The sequence below is a fragment of the Pagrus pagrus genome (genome assembly GCF_965226575.1).
Source record: "Pagrus pagrus genome assembly, chromosome: 3".
Lineage (NCBI taxonomy): Eukaryota > Metazoa > Chordata > Actinopteri > Spariformes > Sparidae > Pagrus > Pagrus pagrus.
Window position 1 is genome coordinate 20862470 of NC_140187.1, and position 21147 is coordinate 20883616.

Genomic DNA, 21147 nt, shown 5'->3' on the forward strand with positions numbered 1-21147 from the left:
CTGTTTTACAGACGCTTCTTTCACAATGTAAGCTTATGGGAAAAAAGTATTTTTTGGGCCCCAGTGCATCACGTGACACTGTAATTACACAGTTTGGCCAATACGAAAACTGGCTTCAAAGCCTGGCGCTCGTCCTGGGGGCCTGGGTGGACTCTGCGGAAGAGGACACGCTTCCTCAGTAGATCATTGTAAGTAACGAAAACACAGGTGGTTATACACTAACCATAAAAAATTATTGTGAATATTGTTTTCCATTTCTGCCAATAGATCTTCCTAAATCCCCTTAATCCTACGCACCGTACCTTTAATACTGACAATCCTTAGGTTTTTCAAGTCATGTTTGGGTAAATGTGGGCTATATTTCTCTCAAGGGTACAATTTACTCATATTAGTTAGAATTTACTTATTCAAGGCATCTTCTGTGTTGTTTTATCTGTTCAACTTTTGCTCGACTCGTTAACATTGTTCATTCTTTATTTTTTCTTTACTTACTGATTCCTTTGCAGCATTTAATGACGGCTTACTAAATCAAAACAGCTCCTTGGTCACATTAAAAACAGGATACTGTTGAGGTGTTGATCCCAAGGTTGATCCCATGGACCTATTGATTGATCCGTGGCGTTTCGGTGGACGGTCACGTGGTTTACAGGATTAAAAGTCAAGCACTGCTTCCGCCTGGTGGCTGAAATAAAAAGTATATAATGCCAATGTTGGGCTACTTCAACACACGTTGTCCTTCTTCGTACACACAAATGAACTTTGGCCAACTTAGAGAAATAACTAAGTGCCTTTGACGTCAGATTCCGCTGAATGACCATCCCTCCGTTCACTGCCCGTAAACCGCCCACACAGCACCGGAGAAGTGGATGATCCATGCGGCGTTCACGGGCCCATCTTAAGCTCGTGATTTCTAAAACTATAATGTTAAACACAACTTGTAGCACTCTCAACTGCCACTAAATGACAATAATGGCGCCTTGATCCATCGAATGGTTGTTTTATTTGGTGGATATTGTTTTATTTTAGAAATCAAGTGGCATCTTGGCAGAATTCATGACATCAAAAGAACAAAGGGAGGGGATACAACAACGACATGAGCCATAAACGATACCTCGATTAATTGCTTAAATGGCCATACTGAGCTGTTCTGATGATTTCCACCTTCGCAATATTGACTTTGATAACTAAGTTTTACATGCGTACCCATTTAAAAGCCACGTGTCGGAAACGCGGTTACCATGGTAAACACTGGATGTGTTTGGCTCCGTCATGTTTTCGACAGGACGTGAAGGCAGCAGAGCATTGCTTTACTTACCAGGGCTCAAGAAGTAGCCTCTCCAACAAAAGCTACGTTTGGAGAGTAAAACGTTATGTTAGTGTTTGTGCTGTTATGTATCCTCTCTATTTAGACCACTGAGGCGTAACTTAAGGACTTTGTGTTATTTTCTTGAGCCAGTTTGTCAATGTAAATAGAGATAAACTTCCAGCTCAAATCTGGGAGGCAGCGAGCCAATGGAGAGCAGATTGCATGGATACAGATGAGGCACGATGCTAGCTAGCTAACAAGCTACCAAGGTAAGAGCAAAAAGCAACGGTATTAGTAGTAGTTTTGTTTAACTTACTTTGTATGCTTTTTCGCAGTGGGTTTTTTACTAATGCTAGTGAACTCCGTGTTCCTTTTGAAAATAAGTATTTGGATAGTTAGAGGTTTGGTGAAAAGCTCATAGCTGGGGCGAGTTTATAAACTTTGAGAAACTCCTGAAAGCTGAGGCCCAGCAGCTTTATGAAGCTGACTGAGCGGGTGGATGAAGAAATACCACAAAAATATCATAATTTTTTCACCCAGAGGTATTTTTTGATACTGAATTCAAATGCCAAGTTGATTATTGATAGTGGGATCAAGTACCATTTTACTAAAATGTGTAAATCCGCTTGAATTTACAAAGCTACATTATTAAATTATGCATTACAGGTGTATGTATATTTATTACATCTGAGGACACTTTAATCTTTTTCTGCATACAATGATCCTGGATTTCAGTTTCTGACTGTTTTTTTTTTTTATGGATGTCAGGTTTGTGTTAGAGAACCAACTTTTAAAGGTGTGCCATAAAGTGTAAAAAAACAAACAACAACACACAGCTGACTGCACTGACCAGCAGAGAAGTTGTAAGAGTTCAACATCCTCTTTCAACAGAGAAGGACAGCACTTTAATGAAGTCATATCTGGGAGGAACAATGAGGTCACAGGGGTATTTTATGGTGTCTTGCATGGATTCACACTCTGTATTGTTATATGCCAATACACATATTTAACTTTAACCTCCACATCAACATAGTTGTCCCATTAGTTAGTTTGTGATTTCTGTGAATTGAAACATATCCTCAGTCTGCACATTCCTGAGCAGTGACCAGGGGGCAAGAGGACAGAAGTGGCTTAACCTCTGAAACCTCACTGACCTGAGGCTGGGACAGTCATTACACCCTCCTGCTGTGCGGCCTAACTTCGGTCAAACTCGTATAACTTTATTTTGAATTGTAGCAGAGAGTATCCCGAAATACCAAATGTGTCAGGTTAATGTGCAAAACATCTAGAATATGTCATTTAATGTAATTGTATAGCCTTAAAAATGACTTATTGGGTCTTGTGTTTGAGTATTTCACTCAGTGTAAACATTATATAGCTTCAATGATTTAAGAACTATCAGACTGTGTGTATCTGATTTCTCTCTATTTTAAAGCTATTTCACATAGGAGCTTTCGGTATAAATGTGTCCCACACTGTGTGATGGTGTTGTTGATGTGTTACAGCGTGTTCACTCTCAGCCACAGTCTAGGGCTTGGCCACAGTTTAGAATAGACCTTGATTTGCATGTTGGCACACACACTTCTAATTCAGTAATCCACATCAGACACACCACATCTGCACGCTTGCTCATTTAAGATGCATGTAGTATTTTTTCACCTCTTTATTACAGTCAATTAGAGCCCTTAGGCAACATAAAGCTTAAAGCCGGCTGCAGGCAGAGAGGTGGAAGGAGGAAATCCCGGCAGCTCCAAGAGCTGCTTTGTTTGCCTTTTAAAGCTTTAGGATTTGTAGTGCATTAGTGTAACTTTATAGCACTTTTTTAATGACACCACCTTGATTTAAACATTGTTACAGCAAAGTGATCCATTAGCACCTGGTGTAAAGAGCCAAACTGCAAAATATTGAGGGATAATGTGTGATTCCCCTGGCAGCTGATGGCTCTACACATTGGCAGTAGTAGTCTAGCCGTGCACTTATAAAAGGACTCAGGAATATGTAAAGAATTTGTTTTGCCAGCTGCTGTGTCGGCTACACAAAGGCCTCTCTCTGTCTCTGGTTTATATAAACTACCCATGACATCCACCAACTGGCTACTTAAACACTGGACAAGTGTCTGTGTTGTACTTCACTGTAGAGCAAAGTTGTTTCACTAGTCTTCTTCACCTGAAGCATGATGAACTTCACTGCACACTCGTAATTACAGTACTGAAAAAGGAACATTGTGATAAAACTGATTTCCTTCCAACTACGAAGTGTCACACCTAAAATGTGCCTGAGGTTTTTCTTTCAGCTCCCTCTTGGGAAAGCTCTTGGCTTTAGTGTTTGTATAACCTCTTAACTGTTAGTTTCCCATGATCAGAACAGAGATTGTTTCTCATTTGCTTGTCTTTTATCTGATTTGTGGTTATCAAACTTTGTTTGGTATGCATCCTGTTTGCACAAGATGTGGCTGCTGCTCTTTTATTGTTGACCTTACAGGAGCTGGTAGTTGATATTCCTCTTGTCAGACTTTCCTTACACCTACAATCACGTGCCAGTAATTTGGTACACCTAGCTAAAATGTATGTAGTGTACTGCAATAAATCAAAAATGTTATGTTTTTTTAAAACTGTTTGAGAAGGTGTTTAATCAATTTTATGATCATATCATTTTGAAGGCTACATTTCGTGGAACTATATTGCATTATACAAAGAGGTGTTTCTGTTATTTAGCCGACCCTCATTGATATAATTCAGCTCGACAGAATATTAGAAACGCCTGTCAGTATAATGCAGTACAGTTCAACAGCACCACAAAGTACACCCTCCCAAAAAAATTACCATACAGCTGAAGACTGTTGTATGTGTGCCTAATAAACTACCTGAGTGTATTCTGTTCTTCAAATATTTCTGTCCATTGTTTTAGTGAAGGACTTTCAACAATTTCAACCAAGGAAGTTAGACACTTGAAAAACCTTCTGGTTGTCAAACTATAGGATGGTGGCACTGCAGTAAAACATATCTTTGTTTTTATATATTTCAATTACTCATCATTTATTGGCTGCCATATACACTGGTAAGCAATCAGCCTAGCTGATTTATTGGTCGAGCTTTTAAAGGAGTGGCTGGTATTTTGCTATAGGTTAGTGCAATGGCAATACTATATGACAGCTAAAATATTGACTATAACTCACTAAAGCTGCAACGATTAGTAGACTTTTTTTGATAATCGATCAAATGTTTTCAATAATTTTTCAATCAAAAATATCAAACTTTTGCTGGTTCTGGCTTCTTGAATGTGAGGTTAGACAAAATAAGCTATTTGAAGACATCAAGACGAAATCTTTTTTAGATTAAAAGATTAATCGTGAAAATAATAGACAGATTAATTGATAATTAAAATAAATAATTGTTAGTTGCAGCCCTACTCTCAACCAAATGAATACAGTATAATGTAAGACATTAGATATAATATTTGACTGCGTTGTTAGTGCCAAACATGAAGGCATGTGTAAAATGTGCCTGGTTCAAACCTAAAGTTACTGAACCAAATGTCTGCTGCTTTCTCGGTGCCATGTCATTTGAGATCTGATTCTTGAGTGTCTGGGAATTGCTGGACCTTTTTCCAGAGTGTCTGTGCACCAACATTCCTGGAAAGCCAAAATGAATATTGAGATTCAGAATGAATGTCAGCCATGCAGTTACAGAGCAGGTGCTGCCTTTGAGTCTCTGTAAATCATGTGGACTATCCCGCTGCCATGTGTTTCCCCCCTTTTTAGTGGAGGCAAAAATGGCTGGCCACAAAAGAGTCTCGGCACCGGTAGTCCATAAGTGGTGAAGTTTAGAAGCTCTAATTGCTAATTACTTTAAGTTTGTAATTGGTTATCCATTTTTATTTTCACTTTGAGCAACCAGGAGATGGCAGTAGAAATTCATTGAACCAGATGTTTGATCTTTTTATTGTTAATTTATTGTTAGTTTATTGTTAAACTGAAAAAAACTGAGGATGCCATCAACAGTCCGTTATCAAGTTATAGTTTCTTCTGTAACCAGTGAGCATGATTTTGGCTCTATATCACAAGTTGACTGCTAAAAGCTGTCTGATACTAACATCATGTGGATAAACTGGCTGTGGCTACAATCGTTTAATATTTTAATTATTAATTTATCTGTTGAATACTTTGTCAATTGATCATTTGGTTCATGAAATGTAGGGAACATTGGTGATGTCCTGCTTTTTGATCTCAAAAGACAGTTCACAACACAAAGATATTAAATTTACTATCATATAACATGAATTAAACCAGGAAATCTCCATATTTGAGAAGCTGAAATCATATTATTTTTGCCATTGTTGCTTTTTCTAATGATCAACTGATCATTTAATCGAATAATCGTTTCAGCTCTAAATCTGACATCATAACTGGGCCTGTCACACTAATTAAGTTTTCCACTCATTTGTATACGTCTTATCAATTTATAGGTGTGTGTGTGTATATGACTTTCATAATTTTGCTGGCCTCTATATTACACGTTATGTTTACAGAGGAATGTCACTAACATTTTAGCCAACATGATGCCAGAATAACTTGCAGCTTTTTCCCTACCATTGTAACACTTAATTGGGCGAAGCAGCTAAGGGTTTGTACATTTTAGTTATTGTTTTGCTCGTGTGATTTGTTTTATTTTTGTTTTATTTATTTAGGATATTTTCACACAGTTTGAATATTAAGAATTTAAAGTTCATTGCTCTTTGAAAGGCTGTCCAACAAGAAGTAGTTATCGTGACATGCCTAATAGCTTCAGTGTTGTTGCTCATGTGTTTCTCCTTTGCCCCTCGTCTTTGTCATACTTTGTAATTTTTTATGGTGCATTAGTAATGAGACACATGTTTCGCTCAGGCTGCTACTTGCCACAACCCATCTATTGAGACACTGATAAGATGGTAAAGCGAGGCGTAATTTCTCAGCATGTGTGTCATTGTTATTGACACAGTTTTAGACAGGAGCTCTGAGTTATATGATACTGACTCAAGTGTTCAGCCCTCTGTGTATGTGGCCACTCCTCTTCAGCAGGCAGTGCTGTTTTAGTGGGCGAGTCTCTCATTCCTGTCCAGACTCCACTCAGCTCGGGTTTTGTGCATTTCCATTCAAGTCAGGAATTCTGAGGGAAAGTCTCACTCTGTGGATTTTGACAGTATTTCTAACTTTCTCATTAAGTAAGTAGATTTTTCATTTGTTGTCCAACTGGCAGTGTTTCATGCGCTGTAAGTCTTTTTTAAAATTAATCTAGTGTCCTCTGGGTGACTTCGGATTAATGGCTGTCATTATGTCAATAGTATTTTTGAGTTCATATTGAGTTAACAATGTCAGTGTGGTGGGCTTGTTTTGTCTCTGGTACTTACACTGACACTTGGGAACAAATGCCTTCAGATTTTTGTTTTGGATTTCAAAACAGTTTCTTTGCACCATGAGGTTAGAAACAACGCTCCTTGTTTTTTGCATGTGATTGTTCTATTTCTCTAAACTCATTTCCAAAGAGATGCCAGTACCTACGTGTCTGTATTTTTGTGTGTGTAAAAGTCTGTTCAAAAAGACACATTTGTCAGGAAATATAACACACAACAGAAATGTTTGGCATTATTAGTATGAAACATTTAGAAAAATGACTGTGCTCAATATAATAGTTCACATTGTATATTTTGATGTCAAGATACTGCTTATCAGTGCATTAAACTACTTGAGTAGTTTTGGTTCCCTCCCTTTAAAACACTGTTCCATCCCTGTGCAGTGAAAGGATGAGAGTCTACTGGTTTTTCAGGGGATTTCAGTTCAACGTGAACTTGTGAGTGGGAAACTGAAAAGCCAAAATACCCCAAGACATATGAAAACCCCTACTTTTAAATTAAAGTGTGTCTTTGTGTGTATTTTCAGGTGGGATTTGTAAAGCTATCGTAATTGTTTTAGTAATTTATCAAGCATAAATGGCAAATGTATGAAGATTACAGAGTTTCTGATGTGAAGATTTGTTTCTTTTCTGTGTTGTGTAGTAGAGCACATATCTCTGCCAATGTCGGACAGTCCCCTTTATCTGGATTTGCACCAATAGTTGGGGTCTATTCTGGGAAGAGACCCAATCTCCATCCAAGTTTTGTGGAAAACTGTTCAGTAGTTTGTTGGTTGGTTTGTCAGCAGGATTACAAAAAACAAACAAACAAACTAGAGGGGCACTCAGTAGAGGGGAATATCATCCGTAATTTCTGAACAATAATTTAAACTCACCCGATCCAGGATTCGCATCAAATTGTACTCACTCATAGATAACAGCCACTTAAATATGCCTGATTCATCCTGTTCCATCCTGAGAAATGAATGAAAATGTTGTAATAATGTCCTATCTCTTAATGCTAAAGAAAGTGAGAAGAAAATTCCTGGATCCATCTCTTTATCTGGATCCACACTCAAAAATGAGACCCATCCTCCATTCCAAGTTTCAGTTTTAATTATCTGTAAGTCGTAGGTGTGAATGCTCCAGTCACAGTCATATGAGCAGTGTGGAGGATGTGTCATGTTCCCGTCATGTTCAGGATGACATTGGGACACATTTTATGGATCCCTGTATTCCTGAACGTCACCATGTGGCTGAACCGACTTATGCTCGAAACAACTCATACATGTCGAAGCTCATAACTTCATCTCATCTGGTTGTTCCTCAAAACAGTGACTGCTGGGAAGCTTCCTATTGTTAGCTTCCCATGTGTGTTGGTATGCAGCCACCGCTACACATTCCTGTATTCAGTTAGTTAATGATCTAACCAACAAGTTTCACACTTTGTATCTGGCACCAGCTGAATATGTGGCTCATGTCTCCTGAGCTTCTTATCTGAAGGAATGAGATAATGCCGCCTTTCATATGACATCAGAGACCTACAAACAGGCAATCACAGGAAACACCCTAGACTTATTGTATGTGTACTCATGCTGTGGGAGACTATGACTACACCTGACTGTAGGGTCAAGAAGGCAAACCTTAAGTCACACCTGAATCACTCAAGCTATAGGTCATTGAGTAATGGGCAGTCTTTGGAATGCTTGTGTTAAGCTCTTTGGCTTTTTGATTTGGTCTACTCATCTATTGTTTTTGTTTTTGTAGCCCGGTAACTTGTTGTGTATAATCCCATTTTAATTTCAGAGTTTTTTTTGTCTCCCTGAACCTGAATGGACTCCATGAGGCTGTAGGCAGAGCAAAATTGTCAATATACCCAATGTAATACCTAATACAATAGGAAAATGTCAGAAAAACGGTGTGAAATGTTAAACATTGTTTACTCATTGACATTGTGTTGAAATGTTTGCTTTTCCTTCTGGAATTAGCCTTTTGTTTTGGGCGTTGCGTTAAAAAAGACCTCACCACAAATGATTCCTGATTTTTATCAAAATTCACGTTGATGTCGACTTGAAAAAGCTTGAAAATTGTAATGGATGCTAAAACTGAAGTTATTCCTTCCAGGAAATGGTGAGCATCGACATTATCCACTGAAGAACAGCAACAGGAATCTACTGATATGGAGGGCAACGGAGAGATCAGTGACACTGATAGTGGCATCATCCTTCATTCAGGTAAAACATTTCTAATATCACTTCACTATCAGTAGTATCAGCGCAACTGTCAAAGTCACAAACGTTTCTGTGTTAAATGAAGGAACTTAAGCCTCTCCATGTGGTGTTCCCCATTGCCACTGCAACATTAATACATTTGATGGTCAAGGCTACATTTAAAAATGATCCTCTTATCATTTCTCTCAGGGTATAACAGCTTACAGGACTACACATGTGCATCATCATTAATGTAATAATTTAGGGTCAGTGCATTTACTGTATAAAATTTGGATGGAGCTTTCCAGCCAATGCTGAAGTGCCTTAAACCAGCTTTATTTCTGATGGACAGCAGGGGTCGACTCTGATGGTTTCAAAAAGAACTCTCATTGTATGTAGGCTTATGAGAAAATAACTCTTCTTCTCACTTGATTAATTACCTTAATAAACAGGTTTCAAATGATTTTATGGTTTCAATTGCTAGTCTGAAGTTGTCTTCAAGTGAACATGATGTTCATTTTGTAAAATGTGGACCCATTTAGACTAAAATAGACAATGAAACAGGGTATGTTTTAGGGAAGGTGTAGCCTTTGATTGCCCATGGTGTGTCCTCGGCTTCTCAGTCAGATACAATCTGGATATCCTTCCTAGCTCCACCTGCACGTCCAAATATGGACACATCTTGTTTTATGGCTTCAGAAAACAAGATGGTGACTGTTTTATTGACAAACACGTGGCTTCATATCAGTAGTCCACAAACTATTTGTTTTGGTTTTACAATTGGGTCAGTATAGTTCACTGCTGCTAGGTTTGGTGTAAGACTGGTGTTGACTCGTAGAAATCTATATCAGCGACAGTGGCCAGCATCACAAGTCCTGAAATTAGAAGAAAATAAATGAGTCTGGGGGACACTGTAGCACTGTGAGAGTCTCACCCTTGATATAAATTACACATTGATTTAAGAAGCAAAGCACAAAGCTCTTTTCGCCTGTAGACTTTTGCTGGAGGCCCAAATCAATGTTGAAACTAAGCACACAGCTTAGTCCAACCCTTGGTAATCTTATCTCAGCACCTGCTTTCAAGTGACCTCAAACAGAAGACCAAAAGAAGCTCAATTAACTTTAGTCAAAACACATATTATGTAATCATGTCGGTTTCGTGTATGACTGAAGAAAGTAAGTGACCACAGACCCTTGAGTGAACATGTTAGATGGTCACTACCTTAAGTTTAACACTTATGAAAACACGTCTTTGTCATCAGTAAAAATGTCATATTCACTACTGTAGGCTCAGTCATGTTTTATGTGACAGAGCTGTTATTCTTCTAATTGACCAACATCTTTACTTGTAAAATGTGCATATTTTTCAAGTAAAAACACATGTTTTCCTTCTACCTACTTATTCTACTCATGTTAAATTCAGACCCTTATTGTAACATAAACCCTATCCTGGCACTGTTTGATCTTTTATTGTGAGATCATTGTTGAATCAGTCACATTTGAGCTTCCCCAGTATCTAGCAAAATGACATCAGAGAATAATGCAATAATAGCAGATTACATGGAGTTAAGAACTGCTGCTGTAATTCTCTTGGCAGCAGAGGTCTCAGTGAGGTCCTCAATTAAAATTTTATATATTCTTAAATCAACTCCCCACTTCACTTGATTTGTTTTCTGTAGTATTTCCAGCCAGTTGAAAACAAGTGCAAGTCATCTATTTAATTGAAGAAAACAGGTTGTCATGCGAAAACTAAAATGCATGTGGTTCATTGTGACTTGCTGCTAGATTAGTCACTGCATCCTGCACAACATGGTGAATATAGTGCAAATGATCCAAATCAAGAGTACTCCACAGATTCAGCCATGCACTCCTATAACACTCTTTTACAGCAGAGATTAGAGTTTTTATGCAGGGTGTATGAGGTGGATCAAGGGATTATGTTTTTATTCTAGCAGGCCGTAATAGAGAGCATTATTAGATATGGGGTGGCAGGATGGTATGGCAATCTGCACAGTTTTAAACCAAGTTTGCTTGTGTGGCTGCCATGAAGGTTACGGAGAGGAACAAACCCTAGTCCCTCCACTCAATATATGAACAGTCTGTTCTCAGGCTTTACTCAGTTAACTTGATTTGCAGTCATTTTCCAAATATCAGCTGTCAGTCTCCTTAAATTCTAACCAGTAACAGCCCTGAAAAAAAAAATGTATTCGTCAAACGATTCATCGATTTAACAGGTGCAACTCAAGTAAAGTTGTTGCACTTTGTATTTTGGGATTTGATTAATTTTTTTGGGATTGCCACAGTCAACTTCATTAAAGGTGGTCAAACTTTGGTGGTCTATAATTCCCTCAGTCCCATATGCTAATGATACCACAGAATTAACGGCAAACTTTGGCAGGCTTGTTTCTGCATCGCCATGCAGTGTCTACTGATTAGTTCTGGCCTTTCTGACATTCCTTGCGCCTTAATTGAGCCACGTGATGTCTGCTCTATACAATGAAAAAGTGTCGACCTACAAAGAATAGAGGGATTGTCACTCGCGGAAGAGGAATTCTTTAGCCTATTGTAGTGCTGTCACACTTCTTTCCTGTTGCTCCTCCAACGTTTGTAAATACCTGCAGGGACCCTGTTAATAATCTCTGAAGGTATGTGGCCCTCAATGTATTTTGCCTGAAGCCACTCCCACAGCCCTGAGTCTAATCTTAATGTCATTAGTCACCAAGGCTGCAGACAGCACCCTCCAACACTTACGTTTTGTTTTTAGTTTCGAAGATCTTGCCACTAACTCTGCATGCCAGTAATGAAAACAAAAGGTACGTTCTGTTGAATGTCGCCATTGTGTTGTCTGTTGTAGCCTCGAGAGTTTATCTGATGCAGTATAATGAAAGGGGATTTTCTAATGAAAATAATGTACAGGCACCATGGTATGAGCATGCCAGAATAGTTAATAAGGCAGCGGAAAACCCAATCCCTTTCTTCTGCATGTTTGATTAGCTTTGTTTTCATTGTGGCTGTCCTTTACAAAAACATATTTGTTCACACATTATGTCCATATTTTTGCTGAGTTGCTAATTTATACTAAAACACCTTTCAGCCTAATGCAAGTCAATTAAACAGTACCAAAAACAACAGTCTGCAAAATGTCCACTGAGTTGAATCAACATCGCTGTGACGAATGTCAACAAAAACTGAACATGATAAGCTCCATAAAAGGCAGAATTTATTGCAGGGCTTCTGTATTGGATTGCGAGTTTCAGCTAGGTGTGACCATGAAACTGGCAATTGTATGTATGCTTTTGTGTCCAACACTTCTGTCAATTAATCAAGAGAAACTTACTATGAAAATTCATAAATTAATGTATTTCTTTGTCTTTATTTATTTGTAAATAAGTGATAAAAGTCAGTTATCAATTGAAGATTTTTTTAGAAATATTTGGTTCCAAGGATTTGCTGTTTTCCTTTGTCTTCCATCATCAAATTAACTACCTCAAGTATTTTTTTTTTATTTATTTATTTATTTATTTATTTATTTTCAGTGTTTAGATCAGGCTAAAAAAGATGTTGGAAATTATAAAGGGTACTTCTCATATTTTTGGATTTCACATTTATTGACTAGGTGATATTGAAAGTAACCATTCGTTGAAGTCCCCATTTACTTTTACTGGTGCCACGGCTTTAAGTTTTGACTTTACTTAGGAAGTTCTTACTTTAAGTTCTTCTTACTTACGGTCACATGTTTTAAGCACTGAATAACAAATGTCAGCCACACTTTAGTCACGTATTAATCTCATGAGTCCATACGCTTCTTTCCTGTTGCGTTACAGGCTCTGACAGCCCAACGACACACACAAAGGATGTGACCACACACACACGAGCCATGAAGCTCAAACACCAGGATCTCCAGCACCGACTGGAGCGCTGCTTACTGGAGCTGAAGAAACTCTGCATCCGAGAAGCTGTAAGTAATCTGCAAATCAACAGACCGACAGTTGAAAACATTTACATAAATACACAGTCACAGAATAAATGAGTCATGTAATCATGATAATCTCAGATCATTAAATCTTAAAGAAGGTGTTAGTAGACCTAGACAAAGTAAAACAATAGCAGACGATTGTTACGTAATTTAGCGAGCTGTGACACACTGTCCTCGCCATATTTCACATGATTCAGCACCTGTTATAAAAGATTAGATAGGTGGGGTTGCTCAGTGAAGGCAGGATGTTTGATGACGCATGTTACTGAAGGTTAACGAAGTAACCTGTAAGAACGGACAGTTCTGAGATGCGTTCGGCCATGTTCACACTATTTTTGTTTTGAACCAGCAGTTCAATGCGAGCTTACAGGGAAATCATAGATCGCAGTTTCCTAATGCTCAGTTTTCCATATAAGATTGGGGTTTTCAATTCAGATTTTCAGATTTTTTTTGTGTTTCAAAAACACTGACTTGGTGTATGTCCATGTCCAAAAAGCTGATGCATTTCGACTTATCTGCATGATGCATTTTCAGATTTGTCTGCATTAGCTTGACCTTAATGTCACAGTGGTTAACTCCACTAAGAGGAAACAAAAGGTCTTTTAATCCACCCTCTCCTTTGTGACATTATTATTTTACCACTGAGCAGAAAACAAACATAATCCTTTTCCTTTCAGACACATTGTGTAGTGAAATTAGACCTCACATTGTGGCTGCAATAAGGTTTGTTCAATGTATCATAGCTTTTGAAGAGGTATCGTGATGGCCAGAGCAATTTTCCCATAGCAGTCTGGTTTTCAATCCAGCATGATCACGTCACGCTTTCATTCTCAATCTGTTCTGCCTCTTTCGCTCTGCACTGTAAATTATTAGGTGATTCACAGAATTGCCACATGAAGTCATTTCAAGACCGGACACATATTCCGTCAGGAGTACCTCTGCCATGCGTCGATGCTCCAGGGTAAAATCCCAGGACAGATCATTCTTTCCTGCCGACACTCAGGCAGGGCGCTCCTGTTGGGACATGCTTAGGCGAACTAATGGCAGGCATGATGCCTCTCCCTTCTCACAGTGACAAAAGAACAACTAATCTTATTGGCCACACTTCAGTTTTTGTCTGTCTGCAGAGGTGGCTGGCAAACAGTGACTCAAAGTAACAGTGTTTTTATGACTGTTCCCTAAATGAAGTCAGTTACGGTGCGTTGGTTTGGACACAGATACTCGATACAGTGAGAAAGTGAGACCCAGAGAATGTGTTGTGAAAGGAAATCTCGACAAACGCAGAATTGTGCAACAGATTCCTTGAACCTATATGCCTCAACATGCAGGGAGAGCAGAATAAGATACTTCACTTCAAAACTGGCATGGTCATGGCTGAATAAACCCTCTGAAGAGATGTGTGTGTATTTATTTGAACAACTAAACCAAAAGGATTTATTAGCATTGAAAAAGATGTCTTTATTTCGATAAAGTATTTACCCAGTCAGGTTCTGTCTTCAGAAAAATAAACGTTTAGTCATGTTCAAAAGTTGCTTTGTGGACAGTTGGATTTGTGATGTTGTCTGTGTTGTTTAGGAGTTGACAGGCCGGCTCCCAGATGATTACCCTCTATTGCCTGGAGAGAAGCCTCCGCAGATTCGCAGACGCATTGGAGCTGCGTTTAAACTTGACGAACTAAACATCCCTCAAGGAGCAGAGGTATAAGCAGCATTTATAGACTGCAAGACTGAATAATGTATTTTTTTCTTCTTTTTTTTAATGCATAAACCTTCAAAGATCACACTGTTTTTAACTTTTACAGGAATCACAAATGAGTTTGGTGGATGCTGAGTTAGCGCTTCAGATGAAGATATTCGAGGCAGCACGCAAGCTCTGCGACGAAGATCGCCTGAGTAAGGCTGTCAGAAAGAGCCGCATACAGCAGTGCAAGAGAGAGGAGAAAAAACTCAAACAGCTACAAGAGACGGCATTTCAGCTGCGACTGGAGCATGGTCGATCATCACCACTCCCTGCTTTTAATATTGCTCAACACGGTGAGGATAGCTTGACGTCATATCGCTTTGATAATCATCTTTGCAAGGAATTCATTAATTTTTTCTTCATAACTCAATTTTCATAGATTTGTTTGGTTTAATATTTCACAGAAATATGAAAGAGTTTTGTCTGTTTTTGTCTTTCAGATCTGGGCACATCTGATGACAGCTCTCTGTCTGATTCTGTAGTGCAAGATGAAGGTATGACCCAATTTATAGAAGTGGAAAAGCTTTTTTTTTTTAACTCTAGTGTTGATGAGAGTAAGAGCAAGACCAACTTTTTGGAGAGCAATGTCCAGAAGTCCATATAGTTTTTATGTCGAATCCTGTAGTGCTCATGGTTTCTCTTAATAAAAGATAAAGAAACAAATATAAGGAATGAATGTATGGAAGAGATGCATGTTTAGCAATACTAAATACCCTTCTGCAGGTATCATACCCTACATCATTTCTTCTTTTCTCTAGAAGTGACGAGCCAGTCATCACAGCTGTCCTCAGGTGTCCCGTATCCAGGCGAGAGCGATCCTCCCCAGCCTCCCTCTGTGTGCTCACATTCTTTCGTAGATGGCTCCTACGTGTCTCCGCTTGTGGCTCCACATTCACTGCCGCTGACCCCAATCCAGTCTCCCCATCCGAGCCTCGACTCTAGCCTGAGTTTCACCTCGAGCCCTGCATATGATGCTCCTCCCATCGAGCACTCCCCGTGGTCGGAGTCCAGTCTCGACCAACCTTACCAGAAAAGCAAGAAGTCGCGCTCCTCCTCGCGCAAGAAGAGGTAACACAGACCATCCATCATGGCTCCTTTCCTGTTCATCAAGTTTTTTGAAAAGTGTTGTTTGTTTGTGGTGCTTGTGTTGTAGTAAATGTGTGAAATGCAGATTGTGGCTACGAGGAGCATTATCAAACTTCTGAGTAAAATGGTCCTGGAAACATATGGTGAAAAAAACTAACTAACAAAACATTGTGCACCCTCATGCAGAAAAAGACTTATTGGTGTACTTGGACTGTTTTGTATTTCCTTTTTGTTTGCTGATATGAAGATGGCTTTGAAAAGGATGAAATCACTTTTTCTTTTCAATAATGATTAGTGATTTCTAGTGCGAACCCTCTCGTTCCTGCACTGTATTACAAAGCAGATGTCAGTGATGTTCATGAATGTGCAACACTGCCATCTGCTTTTGCACTGGTGCTACAGCAGCCAACGGAAGAGCTGACACCGGACTATAAATCCTTCTGATTGATAATGACACCTTGACAAAGAGGCTGAATTCTGGCTTTATTATCCAGTAGTCAATTGCTGTAATAAAAACTCCATCCTGCAATAATGTGTATCCCTTTTATCAGTGTAATGGATTTATGTCGTGCACATTTACATGCAATAACTCCTGTAAAACAAAACAAAACATAACTTTGTGCTGCTGTTTTTGTGTGTTCAGCAGTCCAGCCAAAAGTGAATTGTTGCCACCGTTGGAGGCTTGCTTAGCACAAGCTGCTCTGCCAGTGCAGCTTTCCCATCTGAAGCTGAGCCGCACCCAATCGAGCAGCACGCCCTCCACACCAGAGATGCGTGTGCACAGACAACTGTCCCTCAGGTAGCCACACCTAAAATACATCCGCAGTTAGGGTTGGGAATCTCTATTCACCTCATGATTCGATTCAATTCCAGTTCAAAGGGGATTATCGATTTCTATACATGATTTATTTTAACTCGCTGTGTGACTTTTTGCTTCTTTTAAAACTGTATTTGTAATGATCCATAATTAAAATAAACAGATGGATTTACTTCCATTAGTTTGCTCACGCTCAACCACCCTTACCAAAACTGGGAGAGGGAGCCAAGATGGCGTCTGTGTAAAACGTAAAACGTCTCTTAGAAAATCAGCTTCAGCTCTGTAGCTCTGTAATGTTGCTAGAATCTTAAAGCGTCAAGATAATCTTTCATGAGAGAATCTAGATGCATCCAAGAATTGTTTTTTTTCCCCCCCTACTGCTATGTACAGTAATGTATGTCGGTAGCACTCCCACAATGAGCCTTTAATTAGCTGCAAATCACATACATATCATTTAAAAAAATTAAAAAGCCATGGTCTGTGAGATGTACATATTTTTAAAGTTGAGTTTGTTTATTTGTTTGCTGAGTAGCCATGCTAATGCACTTTCTAACAGCATATCTGTGTGTTTGCACAGGTTATCCAACCCTGAATCTCCATTTGAAAAGGACCGTGGTCGCACCAGAGGTCCAAGGAGGCGACTGACAGAATACGCAATAACTCTACCAGAGACTCCGCCCCCTGCGGCCGGCTATGTAAACCATGCTAGCTCTGAGGATAGCAACTCTGAACACTCGTTTACATCTTACAACAGCTCACCGTGTCAGGAGTTGCCCTGTGATTTTCCCAAACAATATCAGTCTGCATTCCCGCACTCTGGCCCAGTTGGCAGCTATGGACCTCAAGCCTTCCCACGCACTACTGGCTTTTACCATAATCCCAGGCACCAGTCAAACCCAAGTTTCCACAAAGCCTATTATAATGAAGAAATGGTCTACCCACCTGATTTGGAGTTGGCACGGAGCTATTACGCCCAGCAGGTTCCCTCTCCTTCCAACAGATATGAGTATTGGTATCAAGACACCGCAGTGCCCCAACAGAGAGCACAGAGGCCTCCTGATATGAGACTCCCACCCTCTCCAGCTCAGTGGGACAATCCGCTCTACCGCTCCAGTGGTCTCTCACAACAAGTGGTAAATGAACAGCTCAAGTCATGGCATCGGCGCAGTCAGCTCAAAGCGCCCAGGTCCCGTTCTCTTGACAGACAGGGAGCAGTTCGAGTCAAAAGCATGTCAACTCGGGAGTCACCTGGCTACCAAAATCAGAGATACCATGAACAGGTAAGCAGACAATTATTTTCCTGTAACAATTGGCATTACTAACAGTTTGTCAATAAAAAGCACTGCAAAAAGTGATAGTAAGTCATCACTGACTTATTTGATTAGTAAAGACATGAAATTATTTTTACTACGTGACCGATTTTGTCATTGAAGTGACTTCTGACTTGACTTAATGAATGTAATAACACTTGGAAATCACAACTTGTTTCATGCCAAAACCTCCTGGAAAACAATAGAAAGTTAGAATCACATAGTATTTTTTTATGCCTCTTGATTGACCTGATAAATGGGTTTATTTGATAATGTTTAGTTTTTATTCATGTAGCCACACCAGCAGAAACCGAAACACAGGGGCAAAAACTAAAGTCAGCCCTCATTTATTTTGTAGAAGTTATTTACCATGTTTTTCCAAAGGTGCAAAGGAACAGGTATTTTAAACTACTTGTAATTTGACGTGAAAATTACATTGATTTAAAATACAAATTTAATGAAGTAAAGTAAATTAAGTGATAACAAACATGTTTTAAACAGTATTTAGCGAGAAATGATTACCAACTACTGTAGCTGTTGGAGATTCCTTGTTAACATCATTCAGACAATATATTTAGATTTCTGTTTATTGCTTTAGGTTATTCAGACACCCAGACATCTTGGCCTAATTTCATCCAGTTCTTAAATGCAAGCACATCTGTTGAAGTCCACTACTTTACTGTTTTGTTTTGTTTTGTTTTTTACAATATTTACAAACTGCTGAATATACCAGGAAAAGAAAGAGTTGTGTAGGTCATTCACTTAATTGTGATGCTACAGATATATACAAAACTAATCACCAGGAGAATTTGCATATTACCAAATTAAATGTATGTCACTGTTTGCCATTACATCCTCATCATGGTTCTAAAAGTGTGGTTGGTTTTTTTTTTTCTGTTGCTGACTCAGGTTATCCAAAGACGGGCTCCTCAAAGAGCTGCAGATGACACTCAAGGGAACTGGGTTATAGATGATGGCTCTCACTATGTAAGTCAAGTGTAAACCTGACAAGGCCACCTGAACTTGGACCGCAAACTGAGCACATTGACTCAGAAGCTGTTTTTATCCCAATTAACCAAAGTGAAATAGTCAGAAAATCAAGACAAATGAACTGTTTTATAGACGTTAACATCTTCCTGTGTACTTGCTTGGATGGGTTTGGGTATATGGAGGGAGGATGAAAAAACTGGAACATCTTACAATGTAAGGCAAATGGAACAACTACAAAAATGTCATCCTCCAAAGTTACTATAAAGTCAAATGAAACACTTCCTGTCTCAGTCGTAGTAGAGCTGATTGCAGAGCAGTTTATGGACTGAAACAGGATAAATGCTCTTTATCACTGAGTGCTGTTTTAAAATGCCACTTTTGTTTGCAAATGAGGCGTCCAAACTGGTTATTTAGTCTCCCAAAAAACAGATACTATAATCATCACAGAGTTTCTGTGTCATTAAATACAGGGTTGTTTTTGTTTAATATTTGGAGCAATTATATAAGAAATGTAATTAGCAGTAGTCTTTAAAGATAGCAGAAGCTCTAACACAGAAATGTCCACAACAATTGCACATTGTACTTAGCTTATTGAAAATGTGAATGTTCTTAATATAACTTTCCTCATGTAACTAACAATTAGGCCATTGTTGAAATTAATCTCAGATGACTAAAGCTGTCAGGTGAACTGTTTTAGGTACTTAATCATACAAATAATGCTGCATTTGATGTAGCTATCTGTAGCCAGAACACACTGCTAAATAATGAGATTTTGATTTTGTGTACTTTTTGCAGTTTGGTAGTTGAGGAATAAAGTGCTCCTTTTCACTTAGCTGTTTGAAGGAAATAGATGAATTGTAATATAATGTAAATTAGCAAAATATTCTCTTTTTTTAACTACATTTTGTGTATAATGTTGCCTTGATTGAGTCACTATGTTATGAACTTGAGCTGCTTAGATTGAAGATTTGTGTCTTTTTATAGTTACACGTGTCTGTGGCTGTTCCCATTCACTTGAATTACTAACAGACTTAATAAACCAGCTGAGACTAGATATTAACTTACTCACATGATAAGTATAAAGTAGCAAATTAGTTAAAAACAGTGAGTCTTGATGCTTGGCAGCTATTACTGTGTCAGATTGAAATGTAAATGTCCTGAGCTTTAACAGAATCTTTCTGTGTTGGGGCAACAGATCACTCGACATTAACCTTTTTCGAACCAATACCATTTTAACTATTGATGTGAACTGTAAACAAAACTTTGCCAATATGTGATTCACAAGCAAGTCTCCCACAAGCTTTTGATGGTAGACCATTTGAGGAATATTCCACTACAGCTACACACTGCCTGATCTCTCACAGTGATCTATTTGATGTGTTAATTTATTGTGATTTGCACCAGCGGACTCTTGGAAAGTCAACTTGAAATAAAAGAAGACACAGACCTGAGTTTGGAAAATCCTGCAGCAGTAATGACTGTGTCTAGTTGTGTATATATACAGTTTATATATAAGAAAAACCACAATCATGTTACCCTGTGTGCCTCTTTTTTACTGTCTTTTGTATTTATCAGTTAAAGTAGTTTAAGTGGATCTAATAATAATGTGTTATGTTGCTGTTTAAAAAATCTGTGAAAGTGTTTTCCCTGTGGAAGAAAATAAAGAGTATTGTTTGCATAGTGTTGAGTTTCATTTCCTCGTATCATGTGCCTTTATTCCAGTGTCAAAACACCTGTATAGGCCTTTTGAGACTTGTCACTGGAGAAAAAAGGTCAAGTGTAAATTAACGATAAAGTAAAGTTAACAATGGCTGAAATACGTTTAGCTGTTTCAGTTTCAGGGTCCTGTTGTTGTATGTGCTGGCTAACTCACACTGTCATGTCTTACTGGGACACTTGTATAAAGCAGCCATCATTAATATTTATAGTAACACAAGTCAAAATGTCTGCTGTAAAAAGGTCCATTTGATTATACTCCGCTTTAAGAGTGTAGTCTAGTGTACCCGGTTTTGCAGGGTGTGCACACAGGTGTGTACTTAATAATGGTTATTATGCATTAAAGAAATGGCTTAATGGAAATAATTAGCAATTAGTTACATAATGTGTTGTTAGAATATTTCAGTCATTTATGGTAAGGCATAACATAAGACAGATAGGTATGGCGGCCGGCCTGGCCTACAATCCCAAGGAGTAAGTATATGATGGGTTGGGAATGAGACAGCAAAATATCAACTTTTCTTACAAATAGCACCTTTTAAAATGTAAATAAAAAATCTTTATATGAGTGTTATGTATCAGAGACACAACATAAGGACATTATTGTTTAAGATGTGAGGATGGCCAATGG

General features: G+C 38.6%; 1 protein-coding gene across 2 annotated transcripts; it reads left to right on the forward strand.

Annotated features, from left to right (window-relative positions):
* The first annotated feature begins 1306 nt into the window (after positions 1-1306).
* On the forward strand, positions 1307-20478 carry inavab (innate immunity activator b). Of its 2 annotated transcripts, XM_084349137.1 has the most exons (11): positions 1307-1575; positions 8797-8906; positions 12706-12839; positions 14433-14555; positions 14659-14890; positions 15038-15091; positions 15356-15665; positions 16327-16482; positions 17078-17780; positions 18720-18797; positions 19996-20478. In XM_084349137.1, the coding sequence occupies exons 2-11, from the start codon at positions 8852-8854 to the stop codon at positions 20008-20010; spliced, it is 1860 nt and encodes a 619-aa protein (XP_084205263.1). In that variant the 5' UTR covers positions 1307-1575; positions 8797-8851; the 3' UTR covers positions 20011-20478. The 2 variants fall into 2 exon arrangements, with proteins under 2 accessions (XP_084205263.1, XP_084205262.1); XM_084349136.1 differs by lacking the exon at positions 1307-1575 and adding an exon at positions 6403-6505 and having other exon boundaries at positions 18720-20478.
* Positions 20479-21147: the final 669 nt, after the last annotated feature.